The sequence below is a fragment of the Varroa destructor genome, unplaced genomic scaffold (genome assembly GCF_002443255.2).
Source record: "Varroa destructor unplaced genomic scaffold, Vdes_3.0 BEIS01000006.1, whole genome shotgun sequence".
In the NCBI taxonomy this organism is placed as follows: Eukaryota; Metazoa; Arthropoda; class Arachnida; order Mesostigmata; family Varroidae; genus Varroa; species Varroa destructor.
This window is the reverse complement of record NW_019211459.1, coordinates 21,526,364-21,550,650: the sequence shown is the minus strand read 5'-3', so window position 1 is coordinate 21,550,650 and position 24,287 is coordinate 21,526,364. Positions and strand designations below refer to the sequence as shown.

Genomic DNA, 24,287 nt, shown 5'->3' with positions numbered 1-24,287 from the left:
AAGGAATAAGACAGATGCTGTATCTCTGCACTCAGAACTAACTGTTTCCTGTCCAACTTTCCCTACCTGAATCCGAAGGCCAGCGACGTTTCGTACCTTGAGAAATGCCATTACAACCATGCGCTTAACGAACTCTATTCAAGACCACGTATGAGTTCATTGGAGTTCGGCATTCGGCACTACGCCGGTCAGGTGTGGTACTCTGTGGACGGCTTTCTTGATAAGAACCGCGATACACTCAGGTAAGCGAATAGAAAACGTCTCGAAAAACATAATTGTGCACCAGTCATGCATGTGTTTACTTGGTAAACGTCTTTTGATTTTTATATTATTTTGGATTTACTTGGTAAATCATTATACTCTTCTCTGCTGGACATTCGGTAGTGATGCATTTGGTTCGACCTATCTAACCTGATTCCTCGTCACAATCTCAAATAGGCCCGATGTAACGGAGCTACTGATCGCATCAAAAATCACAATGATATCGAAGATGTTCCTTCATAGCCGCGAGCAACTTCAGCAGGACGGCCACCGTGGAAGCCGACACGATGGGGGTCGTTTTGTCACAATGAAACCGCGAGCGCCGACTGTTGCAGCTCGATTCCATGATTCGTTACAGGCGCTTGTTGACCAGATGGCCCAGTGTAATCCTTGGTTTATCAGGTATATACATATACGCACGTTATATACATAGCTAGACGCCATTTCCTACTCACCTTCACCAGTGTGTCGTTTGATTACGGCAAGGATCGCAGCAAACAATCAGACACAAAAACGTTACATGAATGACGCCATACCATACCAAAAGCTGTCTAACTACAAGATTCAAATAGAAGCCAAGACGCTGTGCGTTATTCGCTTCACCTTTAAACTACAATTACCACTCTAACTAGCCCCTCGATGTTCTTAGGTGCTTAAAACCGAACGCCGAGAAGATCCCAATGCGTTTGGACATGCCGCTCGTTTTAGAGCAAATACGATATTCTGGTATATTGGACACGGTGCGGATTCGAAAGACCGGCTATCCGATCCGGTTTAAGTTTTCTCAGTTTGCTGATCGGTGAGTAAAGTTAATAGTTAATTAACTAATTTGTGTGAATAAAGAAGCTTAAAGATTTAAGTTATTTGCTCACACGAACCGAAAAATCTGAACGCCATTATTTTAGTTTATGTTACTGTGTACTACAGTGTGCTTCACCTTATTGTATACGCATTTAAAGCTGCGTTTCGGAACCGTTTAACAAATTGTGGTTTGTATTAGCGTCCCTAATCTAGGTACTGATGGCCTGTTCAATCAATTCGACACCTATTACAGCTTCAAGGCATAGAACCAGTTGAAATCACACGAGAAGTTCAAGAATATGGGGCTAGAATCATCGTTCGATTCTGTTTCTTGTTTCGGTTTGAAGTCCAGCAACGCCAGTTGCCTTAAAGCAAGCCCAGTTGCTGCACCGCACACCTATTTCGGTTTCGAGGTGTCGTTTTATTTTGCCTGATACTGCTGGTGAAATCGCTTTCTCCATGGCTTGCCTGTGGCGACATCTATGGGGGAGGATTTTCTGCTTGTAATAGTTGTGTGAATCATTTCTATAATGAACCATACTTGTTTCTCTCTGTCCTAAGCGCTGTTCGTAAGGAAATCATATATTATTCTTCCCCTTTATCCTGGGCGATAGCATAGTGCGTGCTGCGAGAAATCCTGTTTTGGGCCGGCAACAAGTACGTTACCCATGCTCTGTTTCGCTCCCGAAATCACAGCAAGTTGTTGATCTGTTTCTAATCCTGAGGTGATCTTTTCTGAAGAGTTTTTGTTTTTGTTAAATAGTGATTGTACAAGTAACTGTTGTTTTGTTAAAGGCCCCTTGTTCAAAGGTGTCATCAACGCTCGGCTGATTCCATCAAAGCCCTCACCTTAGGAGTACGAAGTTGTCCGCTCAACATTCGTTTTCAAAACTAAGCGATGTATATATAAAAACATTCTCCTCTGATAATACCCAATAAGCTTATTATAGATAGCCAAAAACGTTGTGCATGGTTCTGTTTATTAAAGACGTATAGCTTAAAAGTCATTGATATATTTCGATCCGCTAATTATATGGATAATATTCAATTTTTCTTCTTTATCAGAAGAATGTTAAGTACTGGCAAACTTCTATAATTGTTCAGACGTATCTACACGGTTCGGAGATGTAGTGCAATTAGCGTTACTAGATATTTTTCTCTTTTATGAAGGCGATACGGAAAAGCTAAATATTGAGCTTTTGTCGACCGATACAGAAGCAAACTAGCTAGCTCATTTTACCATTACGACTCTGCTTGCCCTAAATATCAAAGGCAGACTTAAGGCAAATCACACGTTATAGAGATTGCTACATTGAATTATGTTGCGTGATCACCCCCCTGGGGGCTATTTGGGCCAGACTGCTGTAGAACCACTACATTTCGAGCATATGCGCTGATTTTACTAAGAATCAAAAGGCCGCAAAGGGCAATTCCGCTAAGTAGGAGTACGCTAGATGGGTCTATTTTTCAAATTAATCGAAGCTTTACAGCTTCGCACATATTGGACCACTTTCCGCCGTTGTCAGCGACGATTTGCATGTGGCGCTTTCGGAAGATATGTTGACAGCTGTGTTGGAACAGCGCACTCATTGGATAACACGATGACGTCAATATATTTATCGTATTGCGGATGTCGCAGAACTTGTCGCAAACAATCATTGAAATATATAACGAAATAATCATGCGTAACCAGTATAATTATACAGGCCAGGATCTACTCAAGTTAGCTAAGTAAAACGGTGCCCACATCGTTCCTGTTCCCCAGATGTTTTTAGCGTAAATGTGCCAATACCTCAGCCATTCAACAAGCGGCTGTACATTGCGCAGATGAACCATATGACAGAGAAATGACAATTTTTGCCCTGCCAAACTTGACAATGAATAATTAAAAAGCATCAGCTCCTTTAGGGAGGTCATAACTACAACACCTCGCAGAAAGGGAAGGATTTTCATTTTAGCTTCGTCAAATGGCTGATTTCTATGCACAAAGGCATTAGCGGTTCCATCTCTGGTCCATTTAACCCCATTTTGTAGGGATATATGAGTCAACGACTTATAAGCCTTCAATTAATATTTTTTGAAAAATAAAGGATTTATAGTGACCTTATTTTGCTCAAACAATAGAAGACTAATGCAGTTATACACAACAAATATAGCGGTGTAATGTTATCCTCTCCCGCGGCCCCAGTTGTTTCGAACGATAGCTTTCAGTTAATTTTAGCCCATGTGGCCCCCCGCTTCAGTATCCACGTGTTTATATAGTGGTGGACCACATATATACTGTAGCAGTATATTTTTTTATGTACAACTAAATACCTGCGTTTGAAAACGATTTATAAGTAAATTGGCGAAAAAAAAATGCGCTTCTGAAAGATATCCTATAAGCAGTTAATAAGGTGATTACCCATTTCGAAGTTGTCGTACAGCCAAAGACCATATATTTTCAAAGCAATTCTTCCCTATTCTAAATCTAAATGATGCTAAAGTATGCTTCTCTCTTAATTCATATGGGAGGTTTTCTGAAGCCCGTGACGCTAGCCAGTTGGACGTGGCTAAATAAAATCGCTATTTTATCGTTATATCGTTGCTTTGCTTTCCAGCCATTCTCAGATAAAATTGTTTCTAGGCAGAACAATTATTATGATTAAGCCGTATCTATTAAATAATGGAGCCTCATATTTGACCATCTTCTATTATCGTTCTTGACACATTATAATCATAATGGGGTAAAGGAACAAAAGAGCAAAAGACAGCCGCATCGTCCATCCGATGAGCCTGCTGATTCTCTACCGTCGGATTGCCAGCGAAGAAGCTGGGTATAGCGATGGCGGTTCGGATCGCTGCAGCTTACTGCGACGTACGACAGCACGCCACGTAACCCGGGCCAGACCTATCTATTCTACGCTACTATGTAACGATGACTCGTTCCAAGACAAAAGGGCGCGAGCCAGCCGCACTGTTTTCTTCAGACGATCAGCCCCACCTCATCCCCTACTCGTCTACCGTTACTCGTTTTTTATTGGCGTCCCGCGCTTCGGTAGTTAGTGGTAGCTATGGTCGGTGTAGCAGATGACGACTATCATCTTGACCTGCGGTTGACCTCAGCTTTGAGCACTTTGTCCTCCAGCACCATAGCTCAAGCCTGTCGCGACTCCTCACGACTTATTTGATTTAAGGGTTGTTTGGCCCTGAGCTGACGTAAGCACGTCAAGCATACACGCATAACTGCCTGGCAGACACAACAAAAAAAAAACACGAACAATCCCTTTCTAGATAACGGATTTTAACTATGGACCATATATTATGCTCACGTCTTTGACTGATTATTACCTCGTTAAATTCGGCATAAGAAAGATTCTCACATGGAAACGTCCCGGCAGCTGGGCAGGCGTAAACTGGGCGACCCAGCAGATTATGCCTTGAACATCTGTACAGGCACTGGAACGTCCTCTACAGCTTAGTAAAATCAATAGAATTTCGATGTAGGACAAAAAATAACACTCTTCGGTATATTGATGTGAGCTTAATCGATTTTAGCTAGAAACAATAGTACGATAAACGAAGATAGAAGGATCGTTATTTACAGAATATCTTAATACATTGAGTAAAGCTAACTGGAATGTTACCTTGTATGTTAGGTTATAAATTATTGGATGACCGACACCATTTGTGAACCTACTACGGTCAGGTTAGTTATCTATTCCCAAGTGATTTTTTCGCTCATCATTTGGCATGGTAATGAATTGCTCTAACTGGGTATTCTCCCGTGGACAGATTTTTAAACAGAACTTCATATTGCTTGGGACAATAACTGAACGACTAGTGATAGCGTATATATGTATGTATATAAAAAGCTAGTAATTAGTCTTTAATTGAATAATATTATATAAAATATTCCAAAACTTTGATATATATGGACTTAGATACATATGGAAAATGTGGGCTTTTCTATAGGATCATTGGCCGTTTTTGAATGTCTAAACGATTTCTATATTGCCATTTTGCCGTTACGTTGAGTCAAATTCAACAAGGATTTCAAAATTTGTTTTGCCAAAAAAAAACTAAAAATGATCATTATTGTTTTTTTTCGTTGTATGAATCATTTGAAGAAATTCAACTAGACATTTTCTCATGCCTGCTCTATTGTTTTACGCTTACGTCTATAGTATTCTTTATATAGACATTATACCATAATTTTAATTATACCTAAAATATGTATCATATTAACATAATGTGTTTGGGTTGTGGCTGTAGGCCACTGACGGTAGGCCTAGCAATTTTTTATCAAAACATTTTTACACCTGTCGTTCGCAGAATTCAGCCTGTCCCTTAGCGTCCAGAAAATCACTGATTCAATGTACATACATATATGCACAGCCTGGCTCGATACAGCTAGAGCATTTTTAACATCGGCGATAATTATAAATCTTGAAGGACAAAGTAAGTTTCATGTTTTCTTAGAAAATAATTAGTACCTTCGATTCCCGGTGTCATTCTTTAAGCCGCTATTCCACGCTGGTACGTTGTATGCGAACCAGCATTGACAAAATGCACGAATGTTATTGCCCATTTAAAAAAAAGCGGGCTTTCTAGCCTGTTTGTATACGTTAAGTGTTTTATTCATGTTTATTACGCCAATGAGAATCCCACAGTGCTGGTGATAGCAGCGGCCCACCACGAACTTAGACAATGGTGATAATAATCCTAGCAGTCAAAAGAAGACTTTGTTATTATCGTGTACGCACATATGTGCCTTTTATTTTGCGTATAACGCTATAGTCTTCTCTCTATCTTATTAGTTAACCTTGAATCTAGTAAACACTGAAGACTATCGGATTTAGCCAACACGCCGACGCACAAATATGCCATCGACTAGATAAGTAACTAATAAACAGTCGGTTTTGCCAAGCTCCTAGCGACGCCACCGTCTTGACCAGGCAGTAGCGCGTCAACTACCACGATCATCATAGTCGATGCGCGAAAATGATAACAAAAACACAACAAACCATATGAAGTTAAAAATGGTTATGGGCCGCGCGAAAAATACGGGGGTTGTCAGCGGAACGGACTGTCGGGTAAATAAATACCAGCTGTTTACGTGGATAATAGAACGCTGGTAAAGTCATAGAAGAAAGTGACAAGTTCACCCCACTGACCGTGCGTCCGCCAGACGTTTGTCCATGGCTGAATAAATAACGTGTTGCCACTTTGAAAAAATGTTGCTCCCCCTATTGTTGTTGTTAGAGATGATTATTACTGCGGGTAGTTTTTGAAGTTACTGTTCCAGCTGATTCAGCTCTGAGCGGCTTGCATTGAGATAGAAACCGTATCGCCATGACCGTTATTGGCAACGGCTACGGTACCGTCAACGATGGCAGTAACGGCCGTTACTACTTGAGCAATCTGCAATACCAGTAGAGCGATACTCGCATCGTCTAGTTTCTCACTTTCCAAATCGTCTGTACTGCTACTAGTCATCTATGAGTTTCCCTCGCCGTTGGGATTTCACGCGTGTTACTGACGGGATAACTTTGCCACCATTAGTCGGCTAGTCCAGGCCAACTTCGTAGCAAAAACAAACTTCTCATCGGGTCGCAATACAGTGGATCTGAATGTGAAAAGAAACAAAAGCTAAGTTAAAGCCAGTGGCTAAGTTGCAAGGTAGATGATTGTGTGAGGAGGCTTCGTGACTTCCTGTATAACATGATCTCATGACTGCCGTTAGCTAAACTCATAAAATCATATTAAGTATAGATGGTTTTGGTGACAGGTTAACGAAAAGTATGGGTCTCTACAAACACTCAAACACGTGCTTTTTCAAACCCTAGAATACTTTATGGACGTTGTCACTATCCCTTCGGAGTGCTGAAGTGTTGATCAACAATTTTTTTTTCGTCAAAAATATGAAAGGATACCATTACATACTTTGCATGTGTCTGTGAAATTAAGTGAAATTCATCATGTCGTCTGCTGTCCCTTAGTTGTTGAAAGCTCGCAATAAAAAACTGATCGTTACGATTGTGTGGACAAAAGCTACCACGCTTATGGGGTAGTTCGCTGTTCACCCGTACGGGTTGTCGCGCCATGGTGTGCCAGGCAGCTGACCAGTTGCGTCAGCAACCGCATTCGAAACATCGCCGAGGTACAGCTAACGGCCGACCTTTGAAGAACGGTGATGGTGCACCGGCCATTAGCGGTAACCGCAAGAAGCTATGTCACCATGGGAGGCTGATTACCGAAAATGGTTCGACTGATTTGTTCGCTAGCGATAGAAACGTTAAGGATGTATCGATTGAGAAGCAGCTTAAAAGTAATACCATCACGCTGTTTGGCCAAGGGGAGGAGGAAGAGGAGAGTGACGACGAGGACGCGTCTTCAACAAACTCGTCGGATTTCAGCACTCCGATGTCTTCCGCTGAATTTATGCGCACTCATATAACGACCGCGTCGGATTCCGGCAAGGATACTGTTTGTTGTAGCAGTAATAATAGCGACCCACGCGACCTGTTTGGTCGAGAGCCACAAAAAGAAGGCGACGCAGTATTGCGACTAGACGATATGTGTCGCCAGCTCACAGATATGAAACAACGCCAAAGAAAAGAGGTGTTCATCGTACGAGTTACTCGGGTCACGTCAATACTTCGATCGGAGGGACATCGGAAGTATGGCAAGCTCCGTTTGACCCCTCTGGATCTGATCAATCAGAAAAGTTTAGTTCGAATAGCTAGCGGTGCCAAAAGCGTCCGAGGCAGCAACAGGAATAGTAAAAAAAAAAATTCAAGAGATGTTCATCAGAAACATTCGTAAGCGATTTCCTATTCTTTAAGCGTTTCTAAATAAATACAAATAGCGAGCACATGGCAAAATATTCCGTCGTAAGTGTGTTTGATAAACTATATTTGCTCGAATTCCCAATGGGCAAATCCTTGTTTGGTGCCATCATGCTTTGCGACTACTAACTTTGGTTTCAAGTTAATAGTGAGGCCTTGAAAACAGCAGAATCGCTGGCGATATTGAAATTGTAGCCGGAGTTAGCCGCGTCATTTCCAACATTCATTTACTTCCGCCGACACAAACAAAAAACTTTCCTAGTTAATTATAGGTAACTTATCTAGCTAACGGGAACTATTTTCTATAAAAATTTAACAACGACAGCTATGTATCTAAAATGTCTTCATATTGGCCTACATTCTTTTTATGCCACTTATACAATACACGTAATGGATAAATAGTAATATTAATAATAACTAATTTAGATTTCCGATAATTTCGAGCTCTGTACGTGCGAAAATCGCTCTATTTGTAATAGAGCTAATAGTACCTGATACGGAGTCAAACGTCTGCGCTAACGCTATTTAGGCCAATTACTTATCGTATGTAGGACGTTATGGTGTGGATAAGTTGTGCTACTTATTTCTAACCCAAATCAATCGAACCTAATTACACATATATGATGGTGTGGATTTTTTTATATTCATTGAAAGTGACGTGTCGGCACGTAACGAACGTATTGATAACTTGATGTTCGCAGGATCGATCGAGCTACTGGCTCGAGACCAAAGTCCTTTTGCGGTCAGATGTGCAAAAAGGACGTAGAAAAAAATAATTCATCTAACCTCCCATAAGGTCGCTGTTTGTAGACTTATCCATAAAAATTAGAGGAATAATTTTTGTTAAAAACAAAACCAGCTGGAGAAACTAGGTACAATAATTTTTCTTGAGTCAGTAAAAACGCAAACATATGAAAGGCTTTATTATTTCTGTAATATATGCATTTTTAACATCGATCGCGAAACCACTTTATAGAGATAAGTCAAGTTGAAAAACTCTTTTGTCGGCAACAGATCCGTGACCTCACTGGCGTGACAATAAACGTTATGGCACACTTTCATTCAACACCTGTTTACTAACCGCTTTGGCCATCTTGACGCGTCGATAGTGCGCCGAAAACAGTATTCTACTACAGAATAAATGCTACGTTCTTTTTACACTATCATATATTAACAGCTTGATTTCCATTGACGGAAATAACTGTAAAACGATTTGCCGAGAATTTTTTTTCCGTTACCATTGCGAGACTCTGGAAGCTCCTAGTTAGCCTTCTTTCCCGTTTCGAATTGTACCTGTTGCGAAGCTCATGTATATCTGTGATAGGGTAGGAGCTACAATATTCGAAGCGAAGCTGAGTGCGGAGTGCGCGATTCTGAAACGTTTTAGAACCCGTAGCTGATATATAAATGTATTTTATCCCCCTGTCAGTGAGAAACATACTAAATGCTATTCGATTAGTGTCCTACGTACGATCTTAAGCTCACGGATTAACGGATAGCTCATTTCATCTTCGAAACAGCTTCGAGCCTACCTCCGCCTTAATAAATTGGCGTTGTGTGGTTTCGTACCGCCTTAGTCAATCCCTAACGCGATCCGTTGACAAAACAACTACCAGACACGCGCGCTACGACAACTGTTACCCTACCATGTTCACCTTCTCTTTATAACCGTACTCTCGCCCTGTGAGCCTATTGTGTATCGGTCGAAAAACTTCGAACTCTAATTTGGACGTATGTTGAGGCGCACGTCGGGAACTTTTTCAATGACGCGACCGTCTGAGGTAACCGGCAACCGCCACCATGTTTCAGTTGGGTTACCACTACAGAACTTTGCTATGAAAGCCCAGGTTCGTAACGACAATGATAACAGCAACAGCGCAAAAGCGATGACAAGCATTGTTTATCAGTCGCTGACGCCAGTCGTTCTTGATAAAGAGATGAAGCACGTTTCATGCAAACCCTTTTCGCTCGACATGTTAGCGTTAGAACGAGAACACCGCTACCGCTACGCCTATTTAGTAACGGTTCAAAGTGTAATAACTCTGCTAAAATATGAATATTGTGTCGGTTTTTGGCCTCTTTAGGGACATAGGCAAAAAATTGGTATACATAATGCATATAATGACTGCCGTACCGGTCAGCTACGAGAGCGCTTAAAAGCGTTGTGGCTATATAAAAAATAGTCAGGCCAGAAGTGCTCGTATGGCTCTAGCTTGGCAAAAACGTCTGCATAGTCGTGCGACTGAAAGACAAATTGTTCAAACAACTCTAACGAGATAAACGTAGACTCACGTAAAATGAGCATATTCTGTGCGGCTTGGTTCCATTTCAAATATGAGAAGAAAAACGAAGAGAAATAATATTTCCTTGATGACTAACCGTCCATCTGTAAGGGATCAAAGTATCCACATGAAAAAGCCGTCATTTAGAAAACTAAGAGATAAAATCGATCAATCATTTTATCCAGAAGTTGGAACGGCACGCTAGTGATTCAGGCGTCCGATAAGGCGCCTTACTGTATGATATCAGGTATCTCGTTCGGTCAATTAAAGGAATGGCCGGGATAACGTACCTATGCACCATATCATGATGATACCAGCTCACAAAAACTCCTACACATAGCCAACATACGTTGAAGAAGTTATGTTTTTCAATTAAATTAAAATGGGCAGCTGAAGTCGGTGGCAAACAACACCAAATCAGATTAAATCAATCTGAATTTTAGTTTAAAATGTGTACATGTGCCAAAGTTTCTCATCACTATTAGGCTACTGGATTTGCCTTCGGATTTGTATGAATCCAGACCGATATTTTCAAGGGTTCGACTACTTGTTAGACGGGCGAAGGTTGAACTGTGACCGTATATTTCTGATGATCACGCCACTTCGTTCATTTCCTAGCTAAACGTGTCCGCTCCTAGCAATAGGATCTAACACACAAAAGCAAGCAACACCTTTTTCACAAAAGAGACGACAAAAATCGTCGTCGAAATTCGAATAACTATATAATGAAGATATGAAGAATGATGACTCATATATAGATAGATCGGATTTGACCAGGCGAACGGGCAATTATACCCTACTTTACGAGTTAAAAAATGTCTCATCTAGTGAAGGGCCCTTCTTGCTCGAGTCGAAGTTCTATGTTCGTCGTTGGCCCACCAAGAAGTACAACTGTTACCAACCGCTTGTTGCCTGAGGGTACCGTCGTTTACGGCAGCTCGGCTCTCATTTTGATCGATGTGTGATATTTAGGAGGTGCTGGAGTAGTGAAGCCTTACGCTGATTGTAACTAGACGCTTCCCGATTCCGTCTCAGCGCTTACGAGGCGCCGCAGTAAACGGCAAACAAATAATTTTAGCAAAAGTCGGAGCCCATTGATTAGTCGAAACAGCTTCCGCTTTGTTACAGTGCACGCGATTGAACTTTGGCAACGGACGGTGAACTGGCCAGTTGGTCACTATCGCTATCGTCGAAGTGATGAGACGACGCTTCTTTTCGGCTCTATCTAGTATGGAGTAAAGTACTGCTTTACGCTGTATACGCCAGTATCCTATAAAATCCTTATTCTCAAGTAAAACACTTTGGCTGCTAAGCTAAAGGGCGGTAACTACCGCCGAATGGTAAGACTTTCGGTGGCAAGAGCCAAATTTATGACTTTGGGTCAACATAATTTGAATGTTTACTAAAGGCTGGTACAACAACTCTGCTTTTTCACAAGCTGTTGCTATTCCTTCAAGTTTTTTTTTTATTGCTGGAGCAGCAATGCTCTATTTTCAATATTTTCCTCTTTCTTAATACCTTTTGGTTGTTCTTTAAAAGATGTAGCTGTGTCAATATATTTCCTTCCCTCTATGTGCTCATATAAATGTACATAGTTAGCACTTCAAGTATATTCGATAAATTTATCTACATGCAAAGTTACCTTACCAAAATTTAGCGTCTCGTTCAATTATTTTTATCCAATAGAGAGTGCCGCGGCACCAGGTTCAAGAAAAACATATTCAGGAATAGAGACTAGTCAACGTGCGTTGAAACGCACGCTTGGGAACGATATGCTGCCACGTACTGCATGCCGTTTCCCACATTAACTGGCCTAAAACACGATGTCATTTCTATACATATGGGATTCTGTCTGCCTCAGATATCCACGCATGTCGTTCACTTCGTTCGGCCATCGCAGCCAACAGTTTAAATACGAAATAAGAAAAATCGTCCACGGACTCTGATCAGGTCGGTTCAGATCTACTTAGACAGACCAGCTTGTTGTACTTATCGATTGTTTACATGGCGAAACCCTACAAATGCCATTCTGATACAGTACGTGTTGAATATACTATCACAATTCCGTATACGAACTCGTTATGTGGTAATACGTTTACTTTTCTCTCTATTCAATGTTGTGTCAGGAGTGTTTCATATAAAATATCAGCTCCGCTGCAAATATGATCCGATCACGTATTTCCGTAAACGTGTTCAATATGTTTCTGAACTAGAGAATTCGAATCGAACATCCTTAGCACATAGATAATATAGGAAAATTTTACAGTCAAATTCGTTCGCTTAAGGATGCAACAAACTCTGCGATTATGTCTGTTTTTATTATTGTATAGCAAACAGTACAACAATTAGCTAATTGAAGACGTTTATGTTATTCGATCATTAATTTCTATAGAGAAATCGAGGGTAGTAGTATTGCATAGCGCGAGCTCAAGCCGATTAAAACTATTCTGTGCACTTTCTTCAGCTGCGGGCCGGCTAACGTCATAGATACTCGTGAAGTCCCTATTTTCATTGGCAAGAAAGAAACAAACGGCCAGACAAGTTAAGTGGGTTGCAGTATGTCAATGCCGGCCTCGAATCAGCGTTTCAATGTCTGTATTATACAAGAGGCGAAATTTCGTCTTTAGATTAAAGGAATAAAATCGCTAGTACGCGGCTCTAGCCGGGGCAAACGCTTCGATCATTTGTCAATGTCGCCGTCAGATCGCTTGTGTTCTACTACCTGTTCAACTTCGTTCATATACAAATGTCAAAATTCGTTTTAACCGTATCTTTAACGTCACCGCGAGAAGAACTGTGGCACTGAACGCCGGCCGGCTTTCCAATCGCTCTTCAAGGCGGCCTTGTACAAACAGTCGTTGTTTGAATTTGAGCGCTTCATTTTTCTTAGGCTTGAGCTTTAATGAAAATGCTAATAGAAAGATTCTCTAAAACCGCCTTGGTTTTTAACACGACAGCTTGGGAAAGCCGTTCAGCGTTCATTACCGACTCGGAGAGACTAGGCCAGACCACATACGAAAACACATAATCATCTACCAGAAATAACCTTCTAAATAACAACAACAAAAGGATAACATTGTTCTATAGTATCGATGCACAGTTGGCGTTACACGTAAGCCGATCCGCTGACATCTTATTGAGTCAAAATACAAAGAAGCGCCCGTTTCATACGAAATGCCAACGCTAAGCTTAAAGTCAATTAGCTCTAAAAATATTCGGTGAATAAAAAAGATCTAATATCCTTCATGGTACTCAATGGCCTATCAATAACAAACGCACGAAAAGCTCTTATGTCTCATGAAAACATCTTACTCACGTTGTCGGTGAGCCATCAACTTGTCCGACCATCAACTTGTCCGACCATCAACTTGTCCGACCATCAAAATTTCCCAAACACTCATTTACCTACGGCCAACGGGTAGTTTTTGTTAGGTTCTTGAACTGTTATTATCTGAAAGTGTACAGTATTAGAATTACTGTGAAATTAGCGAGAGTTGAACAAAGACGGCGGCGTACTCGGCGTGGAGAAGAAATTGCTCTTATTACTGGAATATAATGTGCTTTTATTTTTTAAGGCCGACAATTTCAAGCATAGTTACACGCTAAGTTCTTAAGCTTAAATATAGACTAACTGTTTCCGTATATGCCTTTCCCAAATATCCATGACAAGGAGTTAATTAGTTGTCGGCTCCGCTGAGCGAAAGCTTAATACCATAGGCGCTTGCGTGCGAATCCGCCTATGCTTTATTATTTCTCTATGCTCTTCTTTTGCGCAGCAGGTTGGCCATATTTGTCAACTTGATGGGTGCTTTGATTGGGTTCGATCATTTGTTCGCCGTAAAGACCCGTAAGTAAATATCCGTACACTTGCCGTACAGGGAACCGTAACGGTGGATAAGCTTTTCGAAAACTGTGATTTTTATACGTGAGCTAAAAGTTTGATTTGTACACATGAGATTCTCTACTCCTGCTCCGGTGATTTTTGGCTGCATAAAAAAATTATAGGAACGCAATAATACATTTTCAAAAATGACTCAGATCAGTAAGTTAAAAGCGCAATTAATTGTTAACCAGCAACTTAAACGTTGCCTAATATCAGCGAGTATATTATTCGTTCATCCAATAGCTAGTGCTCATATAAACGTGTATTATTTTCCGACGAGTAGTCCCAGACATTTTCTGAGCTTTTACAGTTCTTGACGGGTAAGTAGCTTAGGAAGAAGCTAGCAGAATTTTTTTGTGAATATTCGAGGCTTCAGTGGAACACAACACGACATTTGACTTCGTACCACCACCGTCCCTTCTGCCGGATCTCCTTACTATAATTTGAAAAGGCGTGAGAATTGTGAGATTTCCTATGTTTGCAAGCACTTTTGTGCTTTACTTCTGGCATAATTGCTGCCCGCTTCCGAAGCAACTGTCGTTAAAGGCACATATTTATCTTGACATTTTTCATTCGTTCGGTGGCAGGCGTACCGATCACATCACACGATAGCACGCCGTCGAGTGTTGTGCACCTAGCAACGTGTTTCGATATGGTTCCCAGTAACGGTATTGATGGCAACGTTAGTATCCGATAAAGCAGGAAATAATCCGAGGTAAAGCAGGGAATCAAGCATATTATCTAAATATAGGATTGGCACATCATCGAAGTGGTTCTAAATTCGAGATGACCCCTTACCGTCCCCCCCCCCCCCCTCTGTCCTACTTTTGAGACAAAGGAAACATTTTTCAAATTTACGGTCACAAACCTTCTTTTACTCTGACCTTAAGAAGAAAAACTTTCCAGCGAACCTGTGTCCGTTATGTATGGTTCGGTAGTTTATTTGTTCAACGATATGATACGTAACAACAGAATGGCTACGGTTGCTGTTAAGAGCGTCGAGCAAACGGGTATAAACCGCTATGAACTTTCTCATCTTCAGGGGGTGCCGATTTAGAATTTCACTGGGTGGAAAAGAAAACATCGATTGCGTTCAAGATAGAATCTAATGGTTGTCTTAGGAATCAGAAAAAACAAAAAATATAGATGTGCATCCAAAAAGTCGTTGTCGAAAAAAACGGCTCAGAGCTTCTGATCATTCGAAACATTATTTTAGTTAATTGTCGACCTTTTGCTAGAGGTAAAGCAATTTAAACTTAACTGAATGGCTAATTTTAGTTTTTTGTCAAATCTTTTAAAATATGATTTCGGCTTTCCTATTGAGTTGCCTATTGAGTGGCATTAACGACTGTTTTTCTCGCTAGATGGACTCAAAGTCATGTGCCTCAGCCCGTATTGACTAGCATAGCTATCATACGCAAACTGAAATTTGACAATAGTAAATGCGCCATCGCTGTGGGAATGGCTTTATTCAGACGTGGTCTTGACAATAGCTAATATTCTTGTAAAGCTTTTCTATGTAAGTTTATTAATTTCACAAATGTAACTTCACGGAAAATAATCTACTCGATCGTATTTCTATCGGTGAAGGACACAACCACGTCCTATTTAGAGCGGTTGATGCTCCCCTTCCCAAAATAGCTAACGCTATACGTCTTGTTGGGTTGGGAAGGAGTAGTTAGGGTCGTCGTAATAAATTACAACAAGCCAGTGAGAAAAACCGGGCAGGCCTACTGAGCAAAAAGGACGTCGTTTTTCACCGTGAAAATGTCCGAATGCATGCACCTTTAGCTACCCAGTAAATCTGTAGAGATTTTAGAAATTTAAATGCATTCAGAGTAGATAGGCTGGATATAGGCACCATTAGGGTATCATTTGCTCTGTTCTGTGCAGAGCAGACTTCTTAATAGTGTTTTTTTCAACGTAAATGGAGAAATGCAAAAATCATTTGTTATAATTGTTTGCCCAGAAGGCATCGAAGCTCTACAGCGATGAGATGGCGATCTGGCCATACCAGAACAATGGCAGGGGGTCATTGGCACATATTTAACTTAATAATATCATTTTTAAGTTTGAAGACGATCAATAGTTCCTCGATTGTCAATATTTTGGACCCTGAATTCTAAATCGCACATATCATCTTCATCGTTTAGAATAAAATTGTCAAAGTATAACTCCGTTTTTATTTTAAGAGGATGCATGAAATCAATGTTTTCTTATGCTTCAGTTAAATCCAACATTGTTTATATTTATTTTCTAAGATTTTTCTTTGCGAAGCTCGTCCTGTGTGGACGGCAAAACAGACAGTTTTTGAATTTCAATTGTAAAAACTATCTCTCAGGCTCGCATAGGCATAACTCGCCGTTATGAGACCGAATTGTTGGCCATGTTATAACTTTAATAAATTTAGCTATTACAGAGAAAAACAACGCCAAAGTTTCACCACAGGCGTAATGAAATACATAAAAAATACATGCACCCACGTTCATAAACGAGTATTTATGAGTGACGTCGCGTTAATAATGTTATGGCGCGCACTGAAAGTAAGTCAGTGATTGTGAAAAATATGCTTAGAAACAAAAATTATCCTCTAGACCATGCTGTTTTGCTCAGGGCAAAGTCCCACCTAAGCAATATCTTCCTTCAGGTAGGCTCAGGTGTCATATGCATTTAGACCATTTAGAGGACTCAAACTTTACGTAAACCAACATACCGTCTTCAACGAACGCCCCAGACGAAAATCTAGACGATTATACTTAGCATGTGATTACAGTGAAGTCTATGATCTATAATTCACAGTTCGTCTACGGCAGTCGACAGGATGGGAATATGTTTTCGCAGCGCCTCTGTAGCCCGTAAAAAGTCAAATGGCGCGGGCGGCTTGAAATTATGGCTTTTGATTATAGGAGATACAGTTTACCCACGTTACTTTCTGGGGCAGACCGCGGTCTCTGGGACCGGACTTCCCATTGCTTTCAATATCGTGGCACAGTTCCTCTTACACCTGACCATTACGAGAACCATGTGTTTTGAAGCTCGCCCATTGACTTCGCCTTCTGTTTCTTTCCGTCCTTTAGATTTAATTTGTAGGGACATATTGTAGACAACAACTTCAGGTGGGAAGTCGGCTGACGAAATCATGGCGCTAGCATGACCATATGCAGAATTAGTTTATCAACGCTAAGATGAGCGCCATCTCATAGTATCCTTCTCATTGGTGTGGGTATTATGGCTACCGTGAAAGAGGTACTGGTTAACTGCAAAAATAGTTCTCATGCGCAATTGTCTTTTATTCTAGACAAATGTTTGTCTGGCGTGGTTACCCTATGCGACCGCGTCGTAACGCGGTATCTTTTTTTGTCACTTAGATCTGCTGGACCAGCTAAATTATCAAAGATTCATGATAATGTACTGTTTACCAGCTACAGGCTGAATTCTGTTGGTTCAGAATGAAAGCGGAAGAGGTGCATGTAGCACTCTACGAATGATTCCTACGGCTAGTATGTGATAATATCGATTAAGGGTAGCGTTTATGTACAACAAACTCAATGGATATTAGTGCATGCTAAACGAAGTCACTCGATCATGCGTGTGCGTATAAAGGTGAAGGTGGTATGATTTTTGAATTTTTTTTATCGCGTCTAATGCTCGTGCTGCTTGTACTAACGCTCGGATTTGTCGCAACGAAGCTACGCCTATAAGGATTGTCGTTTGTTCCACATTTAAGACATGTATTTTCCTGCACCGTACATACGCGCTCTTCGCGTTAAAGTAGAGCAGCTGCCAGGACGTGACTGTTGCGACGCTTCAATGTATAATAAAGCAGGCAGGACCCATCATGACACAGTGAATCTTCCAAACGAAAAGCTAACAATATCTGTATCATCTTCTTCTCACTGAGAGATAGAAAGAAGCGTGCAATCTTATTATCTCGCTAGCTTGATTTCAAGCCGGGTATCATAATAACGTACGTTTCCGAAGTGTTTCGAAGGCTAATTATAGAATAAGGAGCAGAGTTTTTTTTGTCAATGAATGAGAAATGTAAAGTCACAACATATTGTGTATATCCATAGTCATTCGTCATATGCTTATAAAGCGACCCGTGTCGAACGCTCTTATGACGAGTATCATTTAAGCTGTAAACAAATTACATGTGGAAAAACATCGCTCATTGGAAGAGTTGCGTCTAGCTAAGTGTCTTTAATTCTCTAAGTAATTTCTTCAATGCTATAGTTTTTACCAAGTTATCCAGCTCCGTATTACCATTAATTACTATTATATAGTTCTGGTGGACTGTGTTATTATATATTAACAAACTATAAATACTATGGAAGCTCGTCATAGTCAACTGCGGCCTGGATGAAGTTGGCGGGCAACGTAAAATTTGAAACCGAATAGAAGGCTGTTCGATAAATCGGATCAAAAGTATATTTATATACTATTTAGATAATTTTGAAATTGTTCTCATACGAAGAGTGTAAATATTGGATAGGTTTATCGGCATATTTTCGAATTTATCAATTAAACAACATCAACTTAACTATTTATTGGCTTTTAAAAGATATTCGAAAAAAATTAGTCTACATCATCACAGGATACTAATATAGGAATTTGTTATATATAGGTGTGCTCAAGGAAGTACTGCTGTGATGCCTACTTGATGTTGTAATATCAGCGTTCGGTATCAGTATACTTATTTTTCCAGGTCACTGTTCGTATCCTCTTCACCATAGCTAATCAATAATTCACAATTCCAGCTTTAGTTTATGTCTATGTTGAATAAGCTAAGGACACTTTAGGCTATGTATTTTTTAACGTCACAGTTGTAATAGTGGCTTTGCATAGAAGAAAAAAAAAAACAAATAATTTTGATGTACGTTGCATCCTCTGTTTTTCTCTTCCATAAGATACCAGTGTCTAATTTCCCAGAAGACTCTCGGACGTGCCGCTCCGCCGCGTGATATATGTCAACGTATTTTGGAACAGTTCTCCTCAAGACAGGATAATTACCAGCTTGGCCAATCGAAGGTAAACGTCCTAGATCAACCTTAGGCCGAGCGCGCTTGCATAAACGTTTTGCTGAAGACCAGAGATTTAAGATAAGTCGTTGAACCCAACTTCAATAAATTAAACTCAATGGCTATTTCTCATACCATTTTGTAGACTACATAAGTTATTTCGGGTAAGTTTTATAGCGTATGCAAAATGGGTACGTAGCCTGTCATAGCAGGCATCAACAGCCTCAGGTGGCCAGGTCCCGTTACTTCGACGCTTTGCATCGACTCCATATGCTTCAAGTCTCCCGCCCTCCTTTATTCGAAATTCTTCTATTGTGTCGCCCCAATATTTCCTCGGACTACATCGTACACCTTCTCTGAAAACCTAACTTTTTCGCTGCAGACGAATAGACACCTCTCCCTTTAATCCGCGCTTATGGTAAAGTAACTACCTATATTTCCGTGCAGGCACTGAGCATGCCTTACGACCCAGATGCATACTTCTCAAAAAGCGAATTATCTTCCCGGACTCTTTGAAGAGATGCAGCGCATATGAGGCAGCGGCACCAGCACTATCCGTATCAGAGACAACCTGTGCAGTGGGCCCATTAGGCGCAGATTTCGTCCTGAATGCGGTGCCATACGTCCACACTACGATGCTGAACAAGCGCTGAGCACCGGCTCTGGGTCGGAGCTGTCTGCCTGGGTCTTGGATCTAAGATGTTTCTCGATCTGCACTAGTCGCTTCGACTTGCTTTAGATTTGTGATACACAGACAAACATACGGACTCAGAGATTCAGAAACGCGTTGTACGACAACAGCAGCAGCAGCCGCAGTCGGTTAACTTAGTAGAATGCGCGGAATGAACGAGTTTTCGCGGGGAGGGTCGGTTTGTTGGGCTCTTCGAGATCGCACGAGTTTACTTGTAAGGATTTCAAGCGGAGGACAAGAACTCAGCCCTGTTGGGGTATCGGGCTCAACTGTTAAAGCTGTGAGCTGAGCTTGAGCGCTGCGTGCTAGTTGACTAGTAGTTATTTGTAGACTGACTGTTCAGCTCTCTTGGAATAGCGTTGGTTTAACCGTCGGCCGTTGGTTGGCCTAACAGATCAAACAGTTCGATCCGGACATAAGATCGCGCTCTCCACTGCGGCGGCGCCACGAAACAGGCAGCCGTAGTAGCGGATACGATGAGAACTCCAATAGAATCTCCAATTGTACGAAGAAGTGCCGCGTAGCTGTTGGAATTAGTCTGTTGTGCAGCAGCTTATAGGAGCGAAATTGGAATGAAATAGATTAGATTTTGTTCCATTTTTTCCATTGACTAGCTACGCGGAGATTAATTGCACCACGTGACCTTCTTAGGGACCTATTAGGCGACGAGGCCAAGTTCATACTGAGTAAAATTAACTGATATCCTGTGATTAAAGTTTAAGTGAAGAAGAACTGAACGAACGTGCAGATAATCGCTAAGAGTGATGGTGCTGTTTTCATGGACGCGATCGATGCTGAAAAATGCCTACAATAAGTTGAAGTCGAATGAATTACCTATACTGTAGTTTATTTTGCACAGTGTCCCCAACAGGAAAGAAAGCTGTGTAGGAAAGCGCTCTATTGTCCTGGCTTTATGCTGTTGCGGTTACAAAAGTTTCGTATATCTGTCTGGGCTCTTCGGGCGTTATCCGATACTCTAGCTGTGTCCCTCACGTCAGTCCATCAGGATGCCTTTGTTTCGTCGCAAGAAGAAAGACCACCTTCCCGAAAACCTGTTATTTTCGTTCAGTGATCAGCCACGACGATCAGCAAAGGTGATGTCGCCAAACAAGTTAAAAGCCAAATTGAATAGCCTGGAAAGAACAATTCGGTCTGACAGCTTGTCGTTAGACTCGCCCAATAGCGTCAACGGTAACGGATTTTTTGAAGCCGATCACGACGACATCAGCGAGACGGATTTTCTCCGAGGTGAACATGCTCTGCCTAGTGATCTCCAGCAATACAACGGCCACGCTGTAGCAGTGCAAAGCAATATGGCGCCAGTATTGTCATCAAACCCTATGAGTAACGCAAGTCCTTGCGCTGGTTTCTTCATACCCGAAGAAGGTATCATGACAAGCACTCCCGTGGTTACTGTCGACAAAGATAGGGATCTAGCACATCTAGATAATAAAAACAGGATTGACGGTACCGAAAAGCCCGAAGAGCTTTCCCCGGCATTGTCTCCGCTAAAGAACAAAAATCAGGTTTCCAATAAGACCAGTAAATCGCTTCTATCAGATGATGGCACCACGGTTATATACTTTGAAGGGGGCGACACGGACCTTGAAAAATTGGCGCCGGATGCGAACCATTTAAGTGTGAGCTCATTATTGGATACACCAGATAAACGAGCTCCTGAATTAGGAGAGTTTATCGCGAAGCTTGAAGACAGTCTTACTAGTTCGTTGAATAGTCGCAGCGACCTAATTCTCAGCAGTCCGGAATATAGTACAGCTAAAAAAAAGGAAATGTTCAATAAGCTTGTTGAGGACATGAGTGAGGTGCGTGATAGTCGTGAACTATTTGCGAATATCATCGAAAATAATACGGGTCAGGAACATAGCAAGCTAATAGATGATGATGATGAAGAGAACCCTGTTGAAGCAACTGTAGAGAAATCAGGAAGCAGGTCGATCAGAGGAGAGGGAAATGTCGAGGCTGACCGAGTGGAATGGAAAAGTCTGAAACGGTTTGCCAAAAAGAAAGATAATAAGGTGCTATTTAAAAAGAAGCTCAATGATACTGATGGTGGAAGTTCTGGTGCAGATAGTCTTTTCCCAGGCCTGTGTGACCCTATAAGTACCAAAGATAGTTCTAGTCCCACTTTTGATGGTAAGCTTGATTCGCCTAACGACAAGGAAAACCATTTCGAGCTCTCGCCAATGGGTTTCAATGAACGGGGTATTGATGTGGATGTATCGTTGCCCGCCACCATGCCAAGAGGTCAACTTCGAAGACCTTTACCAAATGTGCCTCAGAACAATAATAGTTTAGCACTTGGAAGACAGCGACGTCGATCTCGACCTCTAAGCAACATATTCAGTCGAATCTTTAACAAAAATACCGACAAGTCCAAAGATCACCGCGCAAACAAATCCGCTATTGGATTGCCACTAGCATCTGTATCGACCAGCACGATGCCCATTGGTTCAAGCTGTACACTTCCGTCAAAGAGACACAGCATCGCAGACATTCAGCATCGACCAGATGAAAAGAGCCCAAGTTTGCCACGACCTTCCGAATTCACCGCCGGTAAAATTCGCCCAATGAGCATGGCCGTTAGCCAGTTATTGGCCGGGTCGGGCGCACCTGTGTTTACCGCAAAAAATAAACATCATAGTACAATCATTGTCTCGGATAGCGTTTATGATATTGTTGCAAATTACGAAAACATGGACGGACTGCACACAAGTCCATCAAAGACTATTAGGAGTTCACGGGAACATGTAGCCACTCCGAAGAAAATTAATAAAAACTTCTCGAGAGCAAAAATACTTAAGAAACTACAGAACTCTCCAACAATTTCAATCAAAGACGTGGTGGATTCGCCCCCGAAAATAGATGCAATGGCTGCCATCAAACAGCATCAAACAGAAGATTTCGAGGCTTTGCCGGTTCAAGTTAGCGATTCCGTAGTAAAAATGAGAAATAGAAATCGGTTACATGAAAATAACGAAAGCAATAAAAATAAGAACGAAAACGATGGTAACAACTCAGAATTCTCTGAGGTACCTTATCGCGATAAGCCTATTATTGGTTCATTTTCGAAGAGACACAGCTTAGCAGTTCCTGATCAAGATAAGGGTATAATTAGTTCATCGAGATCAGCATTGTTTATGCAAGCTGGAAAACATCGTCGGCGGCCTTTTAGCGCTTACTATTCCGAGGTGAACTTTTCCGAAAGTGAGCCGGTTCGTCTGATTCGGTATCATCCATCTGTAGATGAAAGCGATCATGATCTTCCTAATGAAGCAAAATCATTGTCGCCTGTTATCAATGCTGATAACTATATCGTTCCTAGCGATGAATCGAAAGAGAAGGCAGTTGCGGGTTTCACTGATGAAGGGCAAATAAATAGCAGACATAAGCACGTTGGACGTGCTTTCACCAGTTCCACAATTCAGCTAGAGACATCACCTATGCCATGTTCCTCTGTAGAGCTTCCCTTCACCAGTGCTAACAACAGTGCCATAAGTGACAATAGTGATGTGTTTCTACAGGACCAACAGCAGTCGCCCAATCTGGGTGTGTCATTTCAGTTGCTTAATTTGGATCATGAATCAAGCTTAGCTCTACCGCTACTTCGCGCACCCGCCAAACCCCCTAGAGGCCTTCCCTCCGTCAGCATTCACGAGTTTGGATGGTTTGACGAAAAGGGCGAGGCCATCCAACCCGATTTAAGAGCGTTTCAAGCCCCTCTCGCAGTAAGTCCACAACGTTGAAACCATGGCCAACTTTTTTCTCTTTAGGAAATATATGAGCATCTTTATGTGTCGAGGAACCAAAATGAAGATTCATGCGGGCAACGTGACTATCATAGAAGTTTCAATAGACAGGTGCTTTTTGTTTATCAGTTATTAAATGTTTCAGGGATTTTTTTGCCATCCCTTTTGGCAAACGATCATTTGTTTGCCAATTGCAAAAAATAAAACTTACACGACTTTATTTATCCAGGGGCTGGCAGATAAATGCGCAACATGCTAACCGAGGAAAGTTATTGTATGTGTACTTTTTATTTGCTTTGTAACCTTACTTAGGTAAGTATGCATAACCACGCTTTGTTGTCGATGTCCTTAGGACCGGTCTTTGTTGACGTCAATCATTATGTCATTGTATTGTTCTGTTTGATCGTTGTTTTCCATTGACTGTTTGTACCAGGTGTTTCTGCGGGAGCCCCTGGAACAACACCTCGATCGGACGCGTGCGAACCGTATTCGCTCGGCCGTTATAACGATCCAGAAGCACATCCGGGGCTATCTCGCGCGTCAACGTTACGATCGCATAAAACTGTCTGCAGTTAAGATCCAGTCCGCGTACCGAGGCTATGCACAACGGCGGAAATACCTCAAAGTGCGTTATATCGAGCCATCAGCTACTATCTTATCGACATAGATTTCTAGTCGCATGAAGCAGGTGATCGATATGTCTAATTAAACACTGACGGATAATGGGAGAAATGTATGCGCGTAAATTTTAAAC

At 41.4% G+C, this 24,287-nt stretch overlaps 1 protein-coding gene across 5 annotated transcripts in view; it reads left to right on the top strand.

Moving 5' to 3' along the window:
* The window catches only part of Myo10A (unconventional myosin 10A), a 53,857-nt gene that overhangs the window by 8,392 nt on the left and 21,178 nt on the right, over window positions 1–24,287 (top strand). For 4 of the 5 annotated variants that reach the window (XM_086993395.1, XM_022813012.2, XM_022813013.2 and 1 more), the window contains exons 11-15: window positions 79–242; window positions 439–663; window positions 911–1,060; window positions 18,965–19,085; window positions 23,967–24,158. In XM_086993395.1, coding sequence (XP_086849521.1) covers window positions 79–242; window positions 439–663; window positions 911–1,060; window positions 18,965–19,085; window positions 23,967–24,158 — 852 coding nt within the window. Of the gene's footprint in view, window positions 1–78; window positions 243–438; window positions 664–910; window positions 1,061–5,951; window positions 7,866–18,964; window positions 19,086–23,966; window positions 24,159–24,287 lie in introns of those variants that run through there. The other variant, XM_086993396.1, reaches the window with a different exon arrangement.